We start from the raw sequence: 20,187 nt of genomic DNA, 5'->3' as shown, positions 1-20,187 counted from the left end.
TCCATTATCACAACTCAGTCCAAGAGCCAAACCATGTTTGGGACATAAAAAGATGATCTGACAGAAAGAGCCAGGATATAACCAACCCAGGCCCCTAAACTGAGTAATTAAAAAAAAAAAAAAAAAAATCAAACAATGCCCAAAAGACATCAATTTCAGTGGAAGCAACAGAAAAAGATAATTTTTCCTCAACAGCAGGGAATGGTCAGTCAGCCAGCAAGAGCAATTCTTTTTATATATAATGCTTTTGCTTTCATCACAGCAAAATATTCTGAAAATTCTAAAGTATTTTAATGTTTTTTCATTATAGATGTGGTACACTACATGCTGGCACCAAAAACATCACTGGACTTAACATTTCAGTTAACATACTTTGGTTTCAGCTTTCATGGCACAATCTTGATTTGCTGATTCTTCTTGAGTGTCACATTTACCAACCAAATCCTTGAAGATAGCCAAACGACATTCAGCATTTTCTTCAAGTATCTCTCGTTCCTGAAGGAGAGTTTCCCTTCATAACACAAATTAATCCCATTAAGAAAAAGCAACACTTTTTGAATTTTTTAAAATTTTTTTAAATTTCCAAGATTAAGGACACATGCTGTTTACTGCAGCATTATTTATAATAGCCAAACTACAGAAGCAGCCCAAGGGTCTATCAATAGACAAATGCATAAAAATGTGGTATAAACACACACACACACACACACACACACATACACACACACACCACAATGGAATATTATTTAGCCATAAAAAGGAATGAAATACTGCCATTTACAACAGAATGGATGGAGTTAAAGATTTTAACACTAAGCAAAACAAGTCTAAGAAAGACAAATACTATATGATCTCACTAGTATGTGAAATTTAAGAAACAAAACAAATGAACAAAGGGAATAAAGAGAGACAAACCAAGAAACAGACTCTTAACCACAGAGAACAAACTTAAGGGTAAGTGTGTAGGGGGATGGGTCGTATGGGTGATGGGGATTAAAGAGTACACTTACCATGATGAAAAAAATAAATAAAATAATAATAATAAATTTCTAAGATTAAGAACATTAAAAACTAAAAGCAGATTCTAAATCATTCATGTACAACTCTGAAACACTGTAAGGATTAGCAAGTACTTTCAAGCCCGCAGAAAGGTCAGAATTCAGAAGCCACTTAATATAAATAAATAACTTTTTTAAAATTCTGAACAAATAAAATTCTCAATTTTTACTAGGACATAAAGAAATAACTTACTTAAAGTCAGCTTCCCGTTGAGCTAAATATTGAGTAAACTCCTGTGTAACTTCATCACGAATTTTAAATTCCAGTGTTAACTTTTCTTTTCTTTCATTTATCAGTTTTTTTTTCAAGTCTTCTATTAAATCTAATAGTTTCTAAAACATAAATATTAAAATCCTAAGAATAAATATATCCCAAAAGAAATACTACAGTCTGAGCATTCAAAAATAACTCTTCATTTAGTGACCATAATTATGCATTCTTTCAATAATGGTAGTATTCTCACTGAAAATATTGCAGAAATTCATTACTCTGAAATATCAAGTGGACCTCTCTGTATTTTAAAAATATACTTACAGTAACTCAAATGTATTACCATGAGGCTACACAAAGAAAGGGAAAAAAAGGAAAAAAAAATCTAAAAATCTATTATCTACCAGAAACTACTCTGAAGAGTTCATATTTGATGCTTTTCAATCCATACAACCTCTGTGAGGTTGGTAGCAGCATCCATATTTCAAAGGTGAAGAAAGTAAAGAACAAGTCTGTGGAAAGTGCTGAAGGTTGGATTTTAAATTAGTCAAGATCTAAAGCCTAAGTGTTTCCAAAACACTTTCCAAAATGGAAAAAAGAGATGTAACATAAACTTATCTTACTAGGCTTTTATAACTATCCAAATGTAAGCAACAACTCCAAGACTTTGGAAAATGCATACATAATCATATAATATGGACAATGGATAAATAAATCAATTAACACTTAACCTGGCCAATACAAATCTATGACAAAATAAATTAGAGCATCAGATAATAGCCTCATATTCCTTAAGATTTCTATTTAAAGTTTCTCAATAATAAATTAATCAGTAAACTCTCTCAAAGCTACAGATCTTTCAGTGTCTCAATTTTATATCTGAAAATATTTTTTATAGATGTTTTTGACTTTTTAATTCTCCCATGAAACTATACCAAGTAAATACTTATATAACAGGACCCAGTGTTTTGGCTGTGAAAATTGTTATCAGAGTATTGTTTTGTAGTAGCGATTATATTTAATTAAGGAAAAGTGAAACCTAATTGAAAAGTCAAACATAAAAAGATTGGTTCAATTATGGTGCAATCACAAAGAAACCTACTGTAATGAACAATAATGACATACTATTAATTCATACTTTGCACAATCTTGCACAATTTGCACTTTCAAGTGAAGAAAATCAGCATACAAAAGTGTAATGTGCAGTAAAAAACCATTAACATGACTGGTATGTAAAGAGATTTTTATATTTAGTTTCCCTCTTTTTCTTTTTCCAGACTCCACCATGATTAGATAATACTTTTATAATTTCAAACAACCACATTTTCCCACTGTTTAAAACAATAAGCTGTAATGAAATCTGAGCTGAGATCAAGAGTAAGAAGCTTAACTGAGTGAGCCACTTAGGTGTCACTATTTTTTTTAGCAGCAATATCCACAATAGCAAAGCTATAGAAAGAACCCAGACGGCCATCAAGAGAGAATGGATAAATAAGACATACACACACACACACACACACACACACACACAGGAATACTGCGCTCAGCCATCAAAAAAATGAAATCTTGCCATTTGCAACAATGTGGATATAACTACAGGGTATTATGCTAAGTGAAATCAGAGAAAGACAATCATCATATCATCTCACTCATACATGGAATTTAAGAAACAAAAAGGTATCATAGGGGAAGGGAAGGAAAAATAAAACAAGATGAAATCAGAGAGGGAGACATACCATAAGAGACTCTTCAACATAGGAAACAAACTGTAGGTTGCTGGAAGAGGGGTGGTGGAGTAACTGCATGGTGGACATTAAGGCATGTGATGTAATGAACACTGGGTATTCTACCTCTGAAACTAACAATACACTATATGTTTAATAAATTGAATTTAAATTTTAAAAAATATAATAAAATAATAAACTATAATGACTAAAGAAGAAATGCAGGAGACCTAGAGAAATATGCATGAATGTGGGAATAGCTTGGGAAATCGCCTTATTTTAATAATTCTCAACAATTCATGTTTTATCATTATTAGCGCATGATAAAGTTTTTGCTAAAAAAAAAAATCTGGTCTTTCTGGCTAAATGAACCATAAGTATCAATATGCCAATATCTATGTATCTCATAATGATTTTTAATGCAAATTAAAATGCTAATAATATAAAGCAAGCAGTCTAATCAGTTTCATTTTTAAAAGTTAAATATTATAGGGGCGCCTGGGTGGCTCAGTGGGTTAAAGCCTCTGCCATCGGCTCAGGTCATGACCGCAGGGTCCTGGGATCGAGCCTCACATCATGCTCTCTGCTCAGCAGGGAGCCTGCTTCTTCCTCTCTGCCTGCCTCTCTGCCTACTTGTGATCTCTGTCTGTCAAAAAAATAAAAATTAAAATAAAATAAAAGTTAAATATTATAATACACTTTGATGTAATTTTTTTTCACTTTGATGTAATTTTTATTTTATCAATGCTATAGGGAGATATGCACTTATACGATATAATCAATTATAAACTGAAGCATTAGTTTCCTCTGGTAAATTCAGAAATTTTACTAACATTTCAACTTTAATCAACATCACATATAAACTTCAGCTTTGAGAAAATTACTACAAACTAAACTAGGCCTACTGATCGCTCCTTTTATCACTGAGGTAAAGCATTACATTACAGAGGTCCGCAGTAAGCAAGATCCCATCACAGTGAACAGATAGATTGGGATAGCATCTGAAGCTTTCATTCGCATTTCCAAACAACACATGTGCAATAATGGTCTTCAGGGACATTGAACTAAATTATTAAAACAAGAATATTTAAACCAATATATCATCCATCTACTTTGACTTCTACAGTCCAAGGGTACTAGGACGTGAGATTTGTCAACACTTATATTTTATTTTACTTTTTTTCAAGATTTTGTTTATTTATTCGGCAGAGATCACAAGTAGGCAGAGAAGCAGTCAGAGAGAGAAAAGGAAGCAGGCTCCCTGCTGAGCAGGGGACCTAGAGAAATATGCATGAATGTGGGAATAGCTTGGGAAATCGCCTTATTTTAATAATTCTCAACAATTCATGTTTTATCATTATTAGCGCATGATAAAGTTTTTGCTAAAAAAAAAAATCTGGGATCATGACCTGAGCAGAGGCTTTAACCCACTGAGCCACCCAGGTGCCCCTTGTCAACACTTTTAAAGCACACCCATGAGCATATGGTTATCAGGGTACCTAGGACAATGGTTAAGAAGACTCCATATATACAGATGTAGTTATGGCCAATTAATGAGGGGAACCAGTAATATGAACATGACCTAAATCTCAGATTAATACAATGTAAATAAATGTGTGAACTGTATCTGAACAGAGGCTAAAATTACCACCATTCAATCTTATTTATTTACCATAAATATATAGACGAACAACCAATTCCTGTTTTTGAAGAAAGACTAATTGGTACTAGGTGGCCATTTTGAGTGCTTGTACTTAAGACTGCAAACTAAGTTTGGTGCAGTATGCCAGAATCATTGTGTGAAAGGATACTGCAGAAGAAGGCATCCATATGGTCTCAAAAGTATCATCACACAGGTGATACAATTTCACAATGAAAAGAGATCTGAAACACAATACCTTAACCAAATGAGCAAAACCTAGCATCACCAAGAATGGGGAAATCAAGTATCCTGTGTCTCCATATAGGATGCAATATGAAATTCACAACGTGACCTAGATAATAGTGTAATACCTGAATCATGAAGAAAAATCAGAGAAATCCAGATTGGGGGTGTTCTACAAGACAACTAGCCTTAACTTCTCAAAAAATATCTTTGTGGGATTACAAATAACTAAAGAAACATAAGAAACATGACAATCAAAAGCAATTTTTTAACTTCAGTTGTAGATCAAAAACAAAGTGCCTATAAAGGACATAGTAGAATCACTGAAGAAATCTCACTATGGACAGTATAACAGATTATTCTATCAATGTTAAATTGCTTGGGTGTGAAAATGGTCTTGTGATCATAAGGATTATGTCTACAGTATTAGGAAACACAGTGAAGTAGTGGTAAGGTATCATTCATTATGTCTATATCTCATTTTCAAATGGTACAGGCAAAAAATGTGTATTCACAACCATATAAAGAATTGAACGTGGTATAATGTTAACTAAAAATCCAATGAGTTTTCACTGTACTAGTCTTTCTGTGGGTTTAAAATTTTTCAAATTATAGGAGCACCTGGCTGGCTCAGTTGGTACAGTTTGCAACTCTTGATCATGGAGTTGTGAGTTCAAGTCCCATGTTGAAAAGATTACTTAAAAATAAAATCTTTAGGGGCGCCTGGGTGGCTCAGTGGGTTAAGCCTCTGCCTTCAGCTCAGGTCATGATCTCAGGGTCCTGGGATGGAGCCCCGCATCAGGCTCTCTGCTCAGCGGGGAGCCTGCTTCCCCCTCTCTCTCTGCCTGCCTCTCTACCTACTTGTGATCTCTCTCTCTCTGTCAAATAAATAAATAAAATTTAAAATGAATAAATAAAATCTTTAAAAAATTATTTTCTTTCAAAATATAAAGCTGAGATATATAAAAAATTTAGCACATTGTTGAAAAAAATTAGAAGACAGGGAGATTTAAGTATTATTAAATCTAACTTCACAATAATAATAATAATTACAAGCTTAGAAATACAAGTTCTTAATACATACTCTCTTCTCCTCGTAGCTAATGAAAGCCTTATCTTCCTCCAGTGTTTTATCTAGATCTTCATCAGTAAGTTCAGTTTCCATACTTTGGTTTTCTTCACCTTTTTCTAAATCCTCAAATATATCTTCATCTTCCACCACATCTTCTAGACCACTTTCCCATGAAATTGTGGATCTTTTTACATTTAATATTTTATTAACTGAATTATTAATGTCTAATAATACATCTTGAGACTTGACAGGTCCAAATGATTTCTCTTGTGAAGAATTTAAAGTGTCTGGAACACAAACCTGTTAAAATATCCAATGTGACTTTTAAAACAGAAAAGGAAAAACTGTCGACGAAAAAATAATTTCATAAATTTAAGTCAAATGACAATTCTAGCATTTAAAAAAGACCTATGCAAACAAACATACAGAAGGGCTCCTAGCAGAAGGGCTTCCTGATTAGACAGTGAATTAGATGGGTGGTGGAGCAGTCAATCCATTACAAGAATACTCATAATTTGGGGGTGCCTGGGTGGCTCCCTTGGCTTAGCATCCAACTCTCAAGTTTCAGCTCAGGTCATGATCTTAGGGTTGTGAGCCCCATGTTGGGCTCGAAATTCAGCTCAGAGTCAGTTTGGGTTTCTCTCTCCCTGTCTCTCTGCTCCTCTCCCTCCCATGCTTTCTTTCGCTCTCCCCCGCTCTGACATTTTCTAAAATAAATAAATAAATCTTTAAGAAAAAATAATAACACAAGGGATAACTTTCAATCTTGTCACATGTCCTCTTACTTGGTCAAACATTTACATTTTTAATCTTCAATTATTTCCTAGGTTTACAGTTTTAAGTGCAAAATGTATTAGCCATGCTGAGAAAAAATGGTTCACATTCTAATAAGAGACTTAATAAATTCTGCAGAAATGTGAATATATTTACTTTTTGTGCAATGGCTGAGAATTTCAACACATTGAGCGTTTCATCATAGGCAAAATAACATTGGCTGATGTTGACAATCATGCATATTTTCCCTTTACCATTAAAAAAACTTTGAAAATAGTGGGTCAGTTTGCTTTCCCGGAAAGGCACGTGCTGTTGAAACCTATGGAAAAATTTTTCAAAAAACTCTAAGTTAAAACAAATCTCATGAAGTAAGAATGCTAATAAATTTTACAAAGAAATAATTGATCTAGCTATCACGGACTTCTAGGTTAGTGACTAGCATATAAAACAGAAAAGTAATTTTGTTTATTCCTACTATTGTCTTTAAATACTGCTGATAATAATACCAACAATAACAATACCTCACAAGACAAAATGTTAAGAAAATCAAATTGAAGTGAGTTGTGTTTTCTAATGTTAAGAAATTTTATAATATATGCCATGAAACACCTTTACTAAAAATGATAAAGGTTAATTACAACTCATTCAGCTTAAAATGCTAATTAATGCAGAAATCTATTACATCTAAAAGAACAAAATGATTAGTAAGAATAAAGTGGTTAAAGATGCTAAGCCAGGATTATGAGAAGCTTATTATCTCTAGTGTCTATTGACATATACTTGCGATGGAAAATATTATGTTTACTTGATGAGCCAATGGCATCGACTGACATTGTTTTTTCATTTCAGTTTTTTTAATCCAAGAACTCTAGTATTTCTTTCATATTTCATGTATAGCCATTACAAAAAAGCAGGTTAAAAACAAAGAAGAACTTTCTAAAATAAGACTTGAAAATTTAAATATTATTAATACTTAATATACCCATTGCACTTCCAGCAACTTACTTTGACTTTTCACTGTTTTTCAAAACATTGATACATTTTCCCAGAGTTAATAAAGAAGTGTTGATATTCCCAGTCTCTCTTAACCTTTCCCCTTCATTCTGTGTCTTCATGCTTCTTTCTGAACCAGCAAGATCACATAAACACAATCTGAATTAACAAAAAAAAAAAAACTATAAAAAGTTCTTCAAAACAAAACAATTCAAAATAATTACAATTTTTTTTTTTTAAGTGAGAGATAGAGAGAGAGCCTTAGTGGGGGTTGAGGAGGAGAGGGAGAGAGAGAATCTTGAGCAGGCTCCACGCTTAGTGAAGAGTCTAATACTGGACTCAATCTCACAATCCTAAAATCATGATTTGAGCTGAAATCAAGAGTCAGGCACTTAACCAAGTGAGCCACCCAGGCGCCCCCAAAATAATTACAACTTAAAGAATGCTCAACTTACTCACTGACTCGTATTACACGAGGCATTTCAGAATCTTCAATCTGTAATATTCTAATGGTGAATATGCTATGACTAAAAGAAATATAGAAAAATCAAATGTTATCTTTCATTTTTAATTTCTATATTCTAAACAGACAACATATGCATCTAAATCAACGTTTATATCCTATTATTAGCCATACCTCCAGCACTGTACTTTCCAACTAGTTGCCAGATATTTCAATCCAGTGTTCCACTGTCACCTACATACCTAATTCCCTAAAACCAAATATCTTATCTTTCATTAAGCCCCAAATTCTCTGAACCCTCTCCTTCTCTTAACATTCGAACTTCTATTAGTGAAATCATTTATAATAAAATCTCAATATACTTGCAAAGATTATGCTATCAGTTAAAATGGTATATATACTAATTTTCTTTTAGTATACACTTAAAGTAAAGCATACATTAGGCCCAAATACAGGCTTATCTGGATCATACACTATCTTCAAGCCATACTGAGTATGGGGGACAGGGCTCTTTCCCCCTTAAGAGACAGCCTGTTTTAAATATTTCACTGCTCCTGTACCCCTGGGGATAAAAATATATGTTTATAAAAAATAAAATATTTTAATAAATAAATAAATAAATAAATAAATAAATATTTCACTGCTTAAACTTATTTCCTTTTGTCTCTCAAGCCTCCATCCCTTCCTTCAAAAACATCATTCCTTAACCCCTTGAGATGCATACTGTAAGCAACTCTTAAAATATTGAGCTTAGATATTCACATAAAGAATAAAAATACCTAAGAGACTTTATGCAAATTAGTGCATTTTGTTAGAACAATAAATAGTCCTGATAATCTTTTGTGTTCATTGCTCTTAATAAAATATTTTTTACGCCCATGAATTCATTTAACATATCAGAGAACCTACTGCCCACTTTAATCTTAGTTGTATTTATAATAGCACAGAATACCCTGGGTACTTCAAGTTCACACAGCAGGGCTTCCTCTTTACCTTCTACTAGAAGCATTGTTCAGTTTGGTGAAGGCAACACTCTGGTGCTTTATTCCTAGTTTTAAGAGTCTATACGCTTCTTTGGAATCAGACACTTGAATCCACTGTAGATCTTTGAAAAGTAAAGAGGACACTTACCACTTTATAAAAACAGCATTTGTTATACAATGTAATCTCTTTAGAGATTTGTAACCTCTTTTCCCAAAGACATATAATGAAATCTTTTAATAACAACCCCTAGGTGGAATCCACTCACACATTCTATATTCCACTAGAAGAGATACACATGAGGAGGATACTATAATTATTTTCCAATATTTAAGTTATACAAACACAGATGTTTTTCAACAGTAGTCCAAAGGGAAAATTGAAAATAGAAGAAACTCCTTAGAATTAAACATCCAGAAAAAAAAAAAAGATGAAGACAAAGCATATTATAGATTAAACCTACAAAATTACCTAGATGTGAAACACTGCAGATTGCAATTCATTAGTCAATCATGAAGTCAAATTTAGAGTCATAAACAGCATTTTATAAAAATGAAACAGAATTCAGAAAAATATCAAAGAGTATTCCTTGTACTAAGGGTAAGTATAAATAATGAAACTTCTCAGTTGTAAATACATATGCATATATATATACACATGCAAACTAGATAATGTTAATTATCTAGTATCTAGTTTATCTAGTTAATTACTAGATAATTATCTAGTTATCTAGTTAATTACTAGATAATGTTAATATATGTATGTACTTTCTACTTTGAGTAGTGATTTTATAAAGTTGGAAAAACACCACTGTGGAAGAGCAGATACATTTCCATAGCTTCACAGCTGCTACAAAGCTGCAAATTAATGTGAATACCAACACACACAGCTTTTCCCACCTCCCAAAATCTACCAATGAAACTCAAGCAAAACAGTATCAACCCTGACCCCTTTACACTCAGGTTTAATTAACATACCAAAACATACCTCCAAAGCACAAACTTCTCTTACTATGTTGATGTTAATGATTAATATAAAAATTTTCTATCTCCAGCTTGCTGTAACAAAGTCTAGAAAGAAACTTCAGAGCAGTAAAATAAAAAGCATTAATTACTATACCTTTTATAAAAGAATAGCCCTTTACATCTTGCGAAAGGCGTAGCATCTTTCTCTTTTGGAACTTAGATAATACGGGAACTAACAAATCATAAATACATTCATTGTAAATCTCAAAGAAAGAAACCCACACAGAAAATTTTATATTATTATCCATATTCAAGCTAGCTTGTTCACAGTCTTTCATGGATTCTTCAAACTCTGGGATATTCAAAGAGTTGGTTAAACTTCCTACAAAAAATAAAAAAGGATAAACACAAAATTTAAAAACAGGCTAAAACTGACACAAGACAGATCAAGAACCTGAAAAACTAAGTAACCTTAAATCTTTAGGCAAGGTTAAATACATATTGGACCAAAACAGATGTTTAAAAAAAACTCTGTATGAATTAAAGCTTGGCTCCTTTTTATCTTTCTTTTCTTTTTGAAAGAATTCCAATGAATCAAATTGAAATCACCTGTAAAGGACAAAGAAAAAATAGTATCTCTCTTGAATTCTACATGAAAGTTACAAGTGAAAGGGATTCCTCATGATATTAAATCCAAATAAAACTTTACAGTGACTGATATTTCATATAGTATGTACCATTTTCTTATAATTATTGTTATTAAAAAAAATTAAGTCACTAGGAGTGATTCAAAAATTAAAAGCTATTCAAATGTATTTCATATAATAAACATTTGAAAAGTAAGTGAGAAAGGAAACCTTACCATCGTAACTATCATTCTGCATCACAACCTAAAAAGGAACAATTTTTTTTAAGTTAAAAACCATTTTTAGTTAAGGTTAAATAACCAGTACATTGATTGTCTATCTGAATAAGTCACCATACAAATCACAACCTTTCATCTACTCAATTTCAATGACCACTCTTAATTCTTTCCCCCAGTTAAATAACAGAGTCTCAAAATAAGAAATCTGGGAGGAGCGTCTGGGTGGCTCTAGGTTAAAGCCCCTGCCTTCCACCGAGGTCATGATCCCAGGGTCCTGGGATCAAGCCCCACATCGGGCTCTCTGCTCAGCGGGGAACCTGCTTCCTCCTCTGTCTCTCTCTGCCTGCCTCTCTGCCTACTTGTGATCTCTGTCAAATAAATAAATAAATAAAATATTAAAAAAAAAAAGAAATCTGGGAAACCACAAAAGAGTATTAAAAAGACTATCAGGGGCGCCTGGGTGGCTTAGCTGGTTAAGCAGCTGCCTTCGGCTCAGGTCATGATCCCAAGGTCCTGGGATGGAGCCCCGCATCAGGCTCCCTGCTTAGCAGACAGCTTGCTTCTCTCTCTCTCCCTCTGCCTGCTGCTCTGCTTACTTGTGCTCTCTATCTCTCTGTCAAGTAAATAAATAAAATCTTCAAAAAAAAGAAAAAAGAATATCATCACATATGATCCCTGCCACTCACAATTACTAGTAATATTTCAATATATTCCTTTCTATTCTATTCTCCACACTTATTACACTGACAGCTTTTACTTTTACTATGTTTAAAAAATTATTTATAAACAAGTAATGGTGGCTGTGTAACTGAAAAGATGTGAAATACATTAATTATTCCCCTACTACTAACCATTTAGATCATCTACAAAGTTATGTCAGTAAAATAATACTAAGATATATAACTTTATCATTTTTTTCTTCTGTACTCTAATTAGTTCCTTAGGACATATCCCTAAATGTGAATTAGTGGATGAAAAGATATGAAAAATTTTTAAGTTCTCACTCACAGTATTGCCAAACCATTTTCTAAAAACACATTTTACAAACAATATATGAAAGTGTGATTTCATTTTTCTAATATTTTAATAACTTCATAGACTATGTTTTAACTGGATAACTTGTGAGGGAAGTTTTTTCATGATTAATGACTTCCATCTCCTCTAAGAATTTTCCTCGCTATTCCCTACAATTTCCATAATTTTTATTTATACTCACTATTTTACTTTCAGAGATCTTAATCATGGGCTCTAAATTCTGAACTCACTAAGCAAAAAATATTTTATTACCTTGAATCCCTGATTTCTAAATGTCTAAAAAAAAAAAAAGAACCCCATCAATATTATGCAACTATCTATAAAAACTGTTATTAGTTTTAACAATCTTGAATAGGATAAATGTCTGAAAATGGAACATTAAATCCGTAAGAAACAGGAATAAACAAATATTCCTTTACAAAAAACTTTCTGTGTGGAGCGCCTGAGTGGCTCAGTGGGTAAAAGCCTCTGCCTTTGGCTCAGGTCATGATCCCAGGATCCTGGGATGGAGCCCCACATCAGGCTCTCTGCTCTGCAGAGAGCCTGCTTCCTCCTCTCTCTGCCTGCCTCTCTGCCTACTTGTGATCTCTGTCTGTCAAATAAATAAATAAAATCTTTAAAGAAAAAAAAACCTTTCTGTGAAAAACTGATTGAGGAAAGAAAGAAAAGAGGCCAATATAACCTAACAGATAAGAAATTTATAATTTCTTATAATAAATTATAATTTATTTAATGTTATAAGAAATTCCCACTTTTTATTTCTCACAGTCCCTTGATTAGATTTTGTATGTACAAATTACTTCTACAATTAAAAAATTTTTAATCATTACATATAGTAGTCCCTACAACCAAAAAAAAATTTCAGAACCATTCACATGTGTACTGTTTAAACATTTCTGTTATTTGTATAATATAAAGCAAAACAAGTTTATACTTTTCTCAAAAAGAAAAGACAATGATCACCACCACCACCACCATCACAAAATATTCTAATATAAGCTGAAACAAAGAGCTTATAGAAGATCATAATGTATATATTTTTCACATACTAGACTACTCCCATACCTCTTTAATTTGCCGAAGCAATGCACTTTTGCTAGCAACCTCTTCTTTCTCTTGATGTGGTGATAACCGTAAATATTCTCTAGATCTATGTGGTTTAAGGTTCATCTTTGTGTACAGCCTTTCCTGAAGACTATCAAATAATACATTCAAAGTTCGTGGCAAAATACCAATATTTTCTTCTGTGCCTGTGAGAAAGAGTTTTTGTTTTATACTCTCTTAGAGTATTAGGAAAGTGGAAAACATTCCTGGATTACCAAGGTTCCTTTTATACCACCAATAGGCAAGAGTAAACAGCTATGACAAAAGCAAGAGAAGCTGAAGGATTACTCAGTTTTCCATCACTTTGCTCTTCATTGTATAATGGGACATTTTATCAACTATTCTACTGGTGCAAAATCTGAACATTTCCATTCAGATCAGCCATAACATTTGCAATCACCCATAATCACAAAGTATAAAAGTAAACAAAATGCTTCCTTGATTATCCATGCTTAATTCACTATGTCACATAAATCCTTTTTCTGAATTTTTATCATCTCCTTCTCTATCATCTGGGTAAAGCAATTTCACAAACGAATTAAATCAATCTGAATCAAAACCCATCAGCAATACACATTCAAAATGCTATTAGTATTAAAAATGGAGCAAATGTACTAGGTGATGGAAACATAACTACATGCAAGTATTATGAGAATGAGGGTATATTAGTGCTTTAATCCTTTCCAGCAAAAATAATAAGTTTACCTTGAAATGTATATGTTTTTCCTGAATTGGTTAGCCCGTAAGTAAAAATCAGCCGACTCTGTCCTTTCAAGAGGTCTTTTACTGGCTGCATAATGCAACCCTGGAAGAATTCCTTCTGTGTAGTTTCTGGGCCAAAAACCTAATAAGCATTTTTTAAAACAAGCCTTTTTAGAAAATTCAAGTAAATTTTTATACTCAGTTCTACCCCCATAACTCATGTTTTAAAATTTTATTTTTTAAGCTTATTTATTTATTTAAGTAATCTCTACAGCTAACATGGGGCTCAAACTCATGACCCTGATACCAAGAGTTGTGGGCTCCCCTAACTGAGCCCGCCAGGCACCCCTCATGCTTCAAAAACTTAAAAGATCTCTTTTACAAGATTTATATACTTAGGATAGGTGCCATATCCCCAACTCTCACAAATACACATGATATTTTAACTACGTCAGAAAGTTTTCAGGATAGAAATCTGACCTAGTCAATCAAGTTTTCATCTAAATTTTGAAAAGAACATTTCTTAAAACAAAAAAAGGTTTAAAAACTATAATCTATTCACTTCCAATTATATATTTATAAACCTGAAATTTGAGTCCTACTCTTAGAGAAAAATACCAGTGCCGAATACCTAAGTTCCATAAGCACATGATGTGTATAGTTCATTATATACAATTATGTGGCTATTTAGCCTAAGTCAAATCTCTTCTACTTAAAAGAAAAATCTCCAGTTTCACATAAGTACTTACCTTGGAAAAACTGAATTTCTGTGCCATCTGTCCAGAGCTTTTCTCACTTAACCGACCAAGGATGCTTTGAGGATCTTTCAGCAGAATGGTCTGTGAGTCCAGCATATACACACAGCCCTAGAACACATAAATAAACATAAATAATCTCACAATAAATAAATAAAAACAATGGCATTTTGTCCATTTAATGAAAGTAAAACCTAATTAAAGTCACCACAAACCTCAGACTCATGCTCTTTTTCTGACTGTGTAAACGGTCTTATTCGAAGACAAACCTGGAGATAATCTTTGGATTCCAAACTATTTGCCTTAAAAAAGAAGAACAAAATAACTGTATTTTAAAAATGCAAAATATGGCTTTTCAGAAATCACCTTTCTTTAAGTGGCTATTACTATAACTAACTGAGACTACAGAGAACCCCTAAGCAAACTGTGATTCTTCTGTTTGTAATCACTTTATATGTCTAAAAAGAAGCAAATCTACTTTAAAAAAAACACTGCAAAAGACTGTTTCCTCTACTTTCTCTATTTATACTTGAAGCTTACAATATGTCTCTTTTCCATAAAATCCTTGCCTTTATAACTAAATGAAAATAGGGCTCTAAGTCACTAAAACACAGTACTCTAGAATACATTACATGCAACAGAATAGTCTATTAACTGAAATGTTCAATTCCATCTAAAATTTTTTTGCTATACATCATTCTCTTTCCTCCTTCCTTTGGGAAAGAAATAAGTTTAGTTCATTTCTTAAAATAATTCTAAAGAAATGTGTTTTTGGGGTTTTTTTTTTAGTAAAAAGGAAAGAACTACTTAAATACACCTTACTTTAAAAAAAAAAAAAAAAAAAAGCACCCAGAAACTAGAAAATCTGAACAGTTCTATATCTATTAAAGAAATTCAACTTATATTCAAATAAACAAAATAATCCCACAAAAAAACTCCAGTCCCTGGTTTGAGAGAATTTATTAGTCAATTCTCTCAAACATTTTAGGATATAATCATACCAATCATAGAGAAGCCTTTAAGAAAATAAAAAAAAAAAAAAAAACACTTTTCAACTAACTGAGTATGACATAACCCCGGTACCACAATATGACAAAGATATCACCAGAAGAAATTACAGAACAATATCCCTAATTAAGATAAATGGAAAAATTCCCTAATAAAGTAATAGCCAATATATAAAATAAGATAATACATCCTGACCAAAACTGTTTTATCTCAGGAATGCAAGGTCAATTTAGCATTGAAAAATCAATTTAGGTAAATAACCACACTAAAAGAATAAAGCAATGTACATCTCTAAGGGTGTCTGGGTGGCTCAGTTGGTTAAGCAACTGCCTTCAGCTCAGGGAATGATCCCAGAGTCCTGGGATGGAGCCCCAGGTAGAATTCCCTGATCAGCGGGGAGTCTACTTGTCCCTCTCCCTCAGCCTCAAACCTGCTCGTGCTTTCTCTCTCTCTCTAATAAATTAAAAAAAAAAAAAGCATTTGAATGATGACATGAAATTGACATAAGTATTCAACATCCATTCATAATAATTCTCAGCAAAGTGGAAGAGACAAAGGATATCCTTCACCTGACAAAGGACATTTACAAAAACCTACATCACATTTAATGGTGAAAGACTGAATCTAAGATGAATAGCAAGATAAGTAACAATATGAGGATTTCTGCTCTCACCATTTTTATCCAGAGGATCCAGTAAATGTAATTAGGAAAGAAAAGAAAGGAAATGGAAAAGGAAAGAAGGGCATCCCAAAAAGAAAGGAAGGGCATCCAGATCGGGAAGAAATAAAATTGTCTTCATTCACTGACAACATTAATATCTATATGCAAAAATCAAATAAAATCTACCAAAATGTTACCTGAACTATTAAATGAGTTTAGCGATGTAACAGGACATAAGATCAATATGCAAAATCAATTATTCTTTTATATACTGGGGAAAAAGTCAGAAATTGATTTTAAAAAGCAATACCATTTGGAATTGCATCAAAAATCATGAAATACTTAAGGGATAAATCTGACAAAAGATGTGAAAGGGCTATTCCTTGGAAACTACAAAAACAATGTTCAGATAAATAAAGGAGACCAAAAGAAATTGAGATACACCTTGCTCATCGTTTTGGTAAACTCAATATTGTTAAGATGTCAATTCTTCCAAGACTGATCTATAGATTGAATACAACAGCAATCAAAATCCCAAGAAGCTTTTGTTGTGGCAACTGACAAGCTCATTTTAAAATTCACATAGAGGGGCACCTGGGTGGCACAGTGGGTTAAGCCTCTGCCGTCGGCTCAGGTCATGATCTCAGGATCCTGGGATGGAGCCCCGTATCCAGCTCTCTGCTCAGCATGAAGTCTGCTTCTCCCCTGCCACCCTCCCCAGCCCCGCCCCCCGCCCCCCCCCCACCCCGCTTGTGATCTCTGTCAAATAAATAAATAAAATCTTAAAAAAAAAAGAGAGAGAAAGAAAGAAATGCAAAGAGGGGCGCCTGGGTGGCTCAGTGGGTTAAGCCGCTGCCTTCGGCTCAGGTTGTAATCCCAGGGTCCTGGGATCGAGTCCCGCATGGGGCTCTCTGCTCAGCAGGGAGCCTGCTTTCCTCTCTCTCTCTCTCTCTGCCTACTTGTGATTTCTCTCTGTCAAATAAATAGATAAAATATTTGAAAAAAAAAAAAAAAGAAATGCAAAGTAACTAGAATAGTCAAAACAACTATGAAAAAAATTTGGTGGGCTAACAGAACAACACTACCTGATTTCAATACTACAATGATCAAAACAGTGGGGTACTGGCAGAAAGACAGACAAATAAATGAAACAATATTGAGAAATAAACCCCTACACAGGACATCTGATTGATGATAAAGGTGGAAAAGAAATGGAGTACAGAAAGCACAGCTTTTCCAACAAATCAGGCTAGAACAACTGGATACCTATACATTTAAAAAAAATAAAAAGAATCTGAATACACAGTTCACATTGTATATAAAAATTAATTTAAAATGGATCATATCCTAAATGTAAAATTAAAACTGTAAAACTTCTAAAAAGAACACACAGAAGAAAATCTTTGTGGACTTGAGTTCGGCAAAAATTTATTTTCTTTTTTTTTTTTTTGTAAAGATTTTATCTACTTATTTGACAGAGAGAGAACACATGGGGGAGTGGCATGCAGAGGGAGACGGGGAGGGAGAAGCAGGCTTCCCTGCTGAGGAAGAAGCCCAACATGGGACTCAATCCCAGGACCCTGAAATCATGACCTGAGCTGAAGGCAGACGCTTAACCAACTGAGCCACCCAGGTGCCCCAGGCAAAGATTTCTTAAATATGACACCAAAAGGACCATCCATAATAGAAAAAATATTGATTAAATTAAAAACTTCTGTTCTTCAAAAAAACACTAGTAAAGGATAACAGGCAAGCCATAAACTGGGAAAAAATATTTATAAAGTATATACCTAACAAACCAATGCATCTGAAAAATATAAACGATACTTAAAATTAAATAATAATATAAAAACAAACAACCCAATTTTTTTAAATGGGCAAAGATTTAAATTTAATTTAAAAAAACACTAATGAAAAATAATCACATGAAAATATGTTCAATATCTTTAGTTATTAAGTTAAATGTAAATACCAAAGTGATACCATTACATCTATTAGAATAGCTAAAAATAAAGACTGCCCAGAAAAGCCAATATAAAATTGAAAGAGTAGATCAAAGTTGAAGGACTGACAATGTACAACTTCAAGACATACTATAAAGCTACAGTACTCAAGACAGCAAATGAACTGGCAAAAGAACAGAATCCATCAATGGAACAGAACATAGAGCCCAGAAATAGATGCCCATGAATCTACTCATCTTTAACAAAGTAGCAAAGGCAATACAATGGAGCAAAAACAAGTCTTTTCAACAAGTGGTGCTGCAACAACCAAACATCCACATGCAATAAACTTAATCTAGGAAAATTAATCTTATACCCTTCACAAAAATGAATTCAAAATGGATACAACCCTAAATGTAAAACACAAAACTATTAAAGTCCTAGAAAACCCAGATATGGATTTTGGCTATGACTTTTTAGATTCGACACAAAAGGCATTCTTAGCTTGTGAGCAATACAAAAACAGTCCATTGCTTATAGCCCCTGTGTTAAGTGAAAGAAGGCAGACATAAAAGACTACATGATGCATGATTCCACATAAATACCAAGAGGCACGTATTCCTTCCTCCCTTTTTACCTTCTTTCTTGATTTTTTTTAAAGATTTATTTATTTATTTATTTATTTATTTATTTATTTTAGAGAGAGAAAAAGAGAATGCAAGAGGTGGGGAGGGGCAGAAAGAGGCAGAGAGCAAACCTCAAGTGGGCTCCCCACTGAGTGCAGAGCCCAGACATGAGGCTTTATCCCATGACCCTGAGATTGTGACTTGAGCTGAAGTTAAGAATTGGATGTTCAAACAACTGAGACACCCAGGCACCCCTCTTTCTTGATGTATGATTAAATGAGCTCAAGTAAAAAACCCTGGCATATGATGGATATTTAATAAGTATTATTTTTTTAATTTATGCTCCCCTTCCATCATTCTTTAAAATAGTCCATCTCTCTAAGGCATCAAAATTAACAATAGAAAATATAACAAAGAGGATATAAATAGATTGAAAAGTAAATGTGTAAGAAATAAACTCTAGGGGCAGCTGGATGGCTCAGTCAGTGAAATGGCTGACTCTTGTGATTTTGGTTCAGGTCAGGATCTCAGGGTCCTAGAATGGAGTCTGCATCAGGATGCAGGTTCAGTGGGGGAGTCTATAGCTCACCCTGCTGGAGCTCTCTCTCTCCTCCTTTCTCCCTATATCTCTTAAATAACAAATAAATAAATCTTTTTTTTTAAAAAAGGAATAACGTCTACAAAGACACACAACAGTGGTAGTAGATAGGGTGGTAGAAAGAAGGACTTTTACTTTTTAAAGTTATTTTAATTTATTTTATTTAAATATTTTAATAATTTTAATTTAACTAAGGCCTGCAATTCCTAGGGGCATAGTGGAATATTTTACATTTTTGAGGGAATCACAGGCATAGTTCAACATACTTGACATATGTTGAACACCACGAACGATTAGCTTCAAGTAGCTCACAGTTTCAGTGTTAGATCATAGTATTTCTTTTGTTGTCGTATCTCAGTGAAGCTAGATTTTCAGTGGTTGCTGTGATTAAAAAAAATAAAATAAAAAGTACTACCCCAAAACAAAGAAGAACAGAAAATAAAGTTGGCAATGCCTAATCTGATTCCAAATCTTGAAAAGTTATGAAGTGTCCAGAAGGTATTATCTCCTTTTTTTTTTAAAACATTTTATTTATTTATTTGACAGAGAGAGAGAGAGTGAGAACAGGAACACAGGCACGGGGAGTAGGAGAGGGAGAAGCAGGCTTCCCGAAGAATAGGAAGTCTGATGCAGGACTTAATCCCAGGACCCTGCAACCATGACCTAAGCCAAAGGTGGATACTTAACCAACTGAGCCACCCAGGTGCCCTCAAAAGGTTATTACCTTTACATTAAATAACTGTGGTAATTATTAAAGAAAGTAA

The 20,187-nt window shown here is 33.4% G+C and overlaps 1 protein-coding gene across 19 annotated transcripts in view; it reads right to left on the bottom strand.

The window, feature by feature from the left end:
* KIF20B (kinesin family member 20B) overlaps window positions 1–20,187 on the bottom strand; it is a 67,321-nt gene that overhangs the window by 43,207 nt on the left and 3,927 nt on the right. For 14 of the 19 annotated variants that reach the window (XM_082721870.1, XM_082721877.1, XM_082721869.1 and 11 more), the window contains 13 exons: window positions 14,803–14,889; window positions 14,582–14,698; window positions 13,836–13,974; window positions 13,092–13,276; window positions 10,989–11,016; window positions 10,281–10,508; window positions 9,174–9,285; window positions 8,173–8,244; window positions 7,730–7,876; window positions 6,881–7,043; window positions 5,963–6,250; window positions 1,252–1,391; window positions 373–511 (listed from right to left, as the gene is read on the bottom strand). In XM_082721870.1, the coding sequence (XP_082577996.1) occupies window positions 373–511; window positions 1,252–1,391; window positions 5,963–6,250; window positions 6,881–7,043; window positions 7,730–7,876; window positions 8,173–8,244; window positions 9,174–9,285; window positions 10,281–10,508; window positions 10,989–11,016; window positions 13,092–13,276; window positions 13,836–13,974; window positions 14,582–14,698; window positions 14,803–14,889 (1,845 nt within the window). The remainder of the gene's footprint in view (window positions 1–372; window positions 512–1,251; window positions 1,392–5,962; window positions 6,251–6,880; window positions 7,044–7,729; window positions 7,877–8,172; window positions 8,245–9,173; window positions 9,286–10,280; window positions 10,509–10,988; window positions 11,017–13,091; window positions 13,277–13,835; window positions 13,975–14,581; window positions 14,699–14,802; window positions 14,890–20,187) is intronic. The other 5 variants (XM_082721863.1, XM_082721865.1, XM_082721868.1 and 2 more) reach the window with 1 other exon arrangement.

The sequence above is a fragment of the Mustela nivalis genome, assembly GCF_964662115.1.
Source record: "Mustela nivalis genome assembly, chromosome: 2".
Lineage (NCBI taxonomy): Eukaryota > Metazoa > Chordata > Mammalia > Carnivora > Mustelidae > Mustela > Mustela nivalis.
Note: the sequence above shows the minus strand (reverse complement) of the source record. Positions and strands in the feature narration are given on the sequence as shown.